The following is a 4,002-nucleotide window of genomic DNA, read 5'->3' as shown; positions in this document are numbered from 1 at the left end:
TCAGGGTCAATTGAGTCACATCTGCTCAGTCGTGCGATAAGTTTGGGACTTTAGGTAGGAAAGGCCAGAGACAAAGGTTCACTTTTGACAGCAGGGTGCCAAGAGTGGGAACGTCTTCTCCAGTGGAACTTTCACTGTGGCAAGTTGCCCATTTTGTACTTTTTATGTGTGCTAATAATTTATGTCTTTAATGTTTTCTATACTTTTTATGTTGCTTTTTTGTCTTCTGCTATAGTTTTAACAACTTTAGGCTTAAAACCTAACCTATTTGCAGTTTAGTATGTGGTAATTGTGTAGAGACATGAAATGCTGTCTAGAACACAAACTGAAGGATTCGATTTGACTAAAATTATTGAAGATACTTTGATTTAAATCTGCTTTTCTGCAGTTTTTTCTAAATTAAAGCTAGAAGTTACATATTAGAGGTTGTTGTGCTTCAGCTTTATTTTATTTTTGTGCTTTTTCCTGAATTGAAGATATAGGATAATATTCCTTTCTACTTAATCCTACATGTCTCTATGCTTAATTTTTAAAAATTATTTTATATATTTTTTAAAATGTTTCTGTTATTACTTATTTTTACATGTAGAATGCAATTTTATGGGTCTATTTGTATATACAATAATGCTTCAACTTTTGTAAAGTTTCTGTTAAGTTTTCTAGCTACTTTAAACAAAATTATGGCACTGAGTCAGACAGATATCTTAGATTTATCAGTAATATCTGCCAGTATAGATTACTGAAATTTACATATACATTGTAACGTAGATTAGTTTTTTCAGCCCTTTTTACCTCTCAAAATAATTGTAAGTAGCAGCACTCATAGAGGTACTAGTAATGGCAGCAATATTATTGCTAGGCCTCATTCAGACGGCCGCATTGTTTCTGTGATTAACTCTAGATAGTCCAGCTTACACCTGGACACACCCACCATCCTACTGAATCGAACATACCGCACCTTAGTAAGTTACATTCAGTAGAACCCTGGGTCGGTTATGGTGTTACATCTGTAATACTGATTAATACAATGGGTAGAACATAGCTGTCTGAATATGGCTGCACTAATAGATTTGTAGATTTATAATTATTAGAGTTTGTAATTTTTTTTTAGTGGACAACTTTTTGCTTGTAGGTAATTTACATAATCGACTAAATGTATTATAAAATATAAATATATTATTACAAAGAATATATTGTACCTATTCCATTGGTATTAGATTGTGCTTCTCATTTTATCCATAGCGTAATTCAGGATACTAGTAACAGTTGTACTTGTTTTTTTTTGTGTTTTTCTTTTTTCTCCTTTTTTTTACAGATTATAGATAATGGGAGACTGGAGTTTCTTGGGGAATATTTTAGAAGAGGTGAATGAGCACTCCACCGTTATTGGTAGGGTCTGGCTCACAGTCCTATTCATTTTCCGGATCCTTATTTTGGGAACAGCTGCTGAGTTTGTATGGGGGGATGAACAATCTGATTTTGTATGCAACACTCAGCAACCTGGTTGCGAAAATGTCTGCTATGATGAGGCATTCCCTCTGTCCCACATCAGGCTATGGGTCCTGCAGATCATCTTTGTCTCCACACCATCCCTGGTGTATGTGGGACATGCCGTACACCATGTTCGAATGGAGGAGAAAAGAAAGGAACGAGAGGAAGCAGAAATGAGTCGGCAGCAGGAAATGAATGAAGAAAGGCTGCCGCTTGCTCCTGATCAAGGCAGCATCAGAACCACTAAGGAAACCAGTACCAAAGGTACTAAGAAGTTTCGTTTGGAAGGAACCCTCCTGAGAACCTACATCTGTCACATTATCTTCAAAACACTTTTTGAGGTTGGCTTTGTGGTGGGCCAATATTTCCTTTATGGTTTTAGGATCCTTCCCCTGTACCGCTGCAGTCGATGGCCTTGCCCAAATATCGTAGACTGTTTTGTCTCCAGACCTACTGAGAAAACTGTATTTATTATGTTCATGTTAGCAGTTGCTGCTGTATCACTCTTTCTAAATGTGGTGGAGATTAGTCATCTGGGCTGGAAAAAGATTCGCCTTGCATTCCAGAGAAGCCCAGATCACCAAAATCAGCTACTTGGAGAAGTTTCTCAGAAGCCACTACACTCCATTGCTATTTCTTCCATTCCAAAATCTAAAGGGTACAAGCTACTAGAAGAAGAAAAGGTTGCCTCCCATTTCTACCCGATGACTGAAGTTGGATTAGAAGCTAGCCCGCTTCCGACTCACTTTAATAATTATGACAAAAGCAGCACAGGCCTCCTAGAAGACATCTCTAAGGCCTATGATGAAACTCTGCCCTCATATCGTCAAGCTGAAGAGCAAGAGGTGGTGAAAGTGCAAGTGGCTGAGACCTTAGAACAAGCACCTTCTGAGCGTGCCCCTTCAGTGAGGGCCCCTTCGGTGCGTGCCCCCTCTGAGCGTGCACTTTCTGAAAGAGCACCATCCCGTGCTGTTTCTGAGCGTGCAACTTCTGAACGTGTTCCTTCTTTGCATGCACTTTCTGCAAATTTACCTTCTAACAATGCAATCTCTGAAAGAGCACCTTCTGAGCAAGCAATTTCAGAGCGAGCCATTTCCCGTACTGCTTCTGAGCGTGCACCCTCAGAGCGAGCTCCATCTCGAGCAGCTTCTGAGCATGTTCCTTGTGAGCATGCAACCTTAGAGCGAGTCCCATCTCGGACAACATCTGAACATGCCCCATTTGAGCGTATTCCCTCAGAAAGGGCTCTATCCCGAGCACCTTCTGACCTTGCTCCTTTTGAGCGTGCACCCTCAGATCGAGCTCCATCCCGGGCTGCTTCAGAGCATGCTCCTTCTGAGCATGCCATGTCTGAGCAAACACCTTCTCGAGCCAATTCTATTAATGCTCAATTAGATAACATGGCCTTTGAGTCCCCTGTAGTAAATATACCCTCTCCAGTAGCTTCAGAGCAAGTGTTAGATGGAAATAATCCAACAAATTTTGACCAGGTCCCTTATGAACGTGCACCATCAAGGGCTCTTTCAGACCATGCCGGATCTTTACATATCCCTTCAGAACATGGTTTCCCAGAACCTTTGTCTGAGAAGCCAGATGTTTTTGAAGCAGAAACTCCGGTCCCTGAGCTGCCTTTACTGAGTTTCGAGTTAATTCCTGATCCTAGATCCCTCAGTAGGTTAAGTAAAGCAAGCAGCCGGGCTCGCTCAGATGATTTAACAGTATGAATAGAAAGCAGTAAAACCAGTGAAGCAAAATAGTACAAGGTACACAAACCAGTCAACTTGATTTGAATTCTGAGGTGCCACAGGTTGTTTTATAATGCAGAATGGATTATTTAAGGAAAGGTTATACCCAGGATCTATTGTACTGTATGTTTTTCACACGTTTTTCAAGAAAAATATAGAAAAAACATACATTGTTCATAGTTCTAGACAGTTCAACGAATGCCCAATAGTTTCCCTTCAATGTTGATGAATATTAAAGGTTATATTATACATGAATATTAAGGGTTAACATACATTACTACCGAGCCAAAAAAACTTGTATAGCAATTACCTCAGTCATAAACTGATATCTGGGACAATGTATTGCAAGAAAAATATTACACAGATATATTTAATTTATCTGCCAGTAAAAATTGTTTAAAAAAGTAATTTAAAAAGATTTTTAAAAATGCTTTTCTTAGGGTTATACTAACAAAAATAATAATTATACAAAAAAATAAAATATCACTGCCTGAGAGGATAATTAAAAATTTTTAAAAAGTTACACTTTTTCAAAAATATATTTTTTACAATATAGGCCCAAAAAAGAGACCGGTGTGCTGCTCATAAAACAATCCACAACCTTCTTTAATGTTCTTTGTAATGCACCATGTGATAAGCCCAGAGGGGCACCTCTTCTGCGTATCCAGATCACTGTATGCTTTTTTTTTTTCGTAATGTTATAGTCACCAGACAATTTTTTTCTTCTCAGTGGCTGTAATTTACCTCCGGATCCCTGATGTAACTT

General features: G+C 38.7%; 1 protein-coding gene across 1 annotated transcript; it reads left to right on the top strand.

Annotated features, from left to right (window-relative positions):
- Positions 1–1,325: 1,325 nt before the first annotated feature.
- Positions 1,326–3,215, top strand: GJA8 (gap junction protein alpha 8). The gene is made up of 2 exons (XM_066601534.1): positions 1,326–2,457; positions 2,617–3,215. The coding sequence occupies exons 1-2, from the start codon at positions 1,326–1,328 to the stop codon at positions 3,213–3,215; spliced, it is 1,731 nt and encodes a 576-aa protein (XP_066457631.1).
- The last annotated feature ends 787 nt before the right edge of the window (positions 3,216–4,002 follow it).

The sequence above is a fragment of the Eleutherodactylus coqui genome, chromosome 4, assembly GCF_035609145.1.
Source record: "Eleutherodactylus coqui strain aEleCoq1 chromosome 4, aEleCoq1.hap1, whole genome shotgun sequence".
In the NCBI taxonomy this organism is placed as follows: domain Eukaryota; kingdom Metazoa; phylum Chordata; class Amphibia; order Anura; family Eleutherodactylidae; genus Eleutherodactylus; species Eleutherodactylus coqui.
The sequence above is the reverse complement of the archived record's forward strand: the minus strand, read 5'-3'. Positions and strand labels throughout refer to the sequence as shown.

Coding starts and splice junctions, on each gene's coding strand:
- GJA8 (XM_066601534.1), top strand. CDS start 1,326: ATGGGAGACTGGAGTTTCTTGGGGAATATTTTAGAAGAGGTGAATGAG. Junction 2,458..2,616: donor TTCTGAAAGAGCACCATCCC/GTGCTGTTTCTG, acceptor GTGCACCCTCAG/AGCGAGCTCCATCTCGAGCA.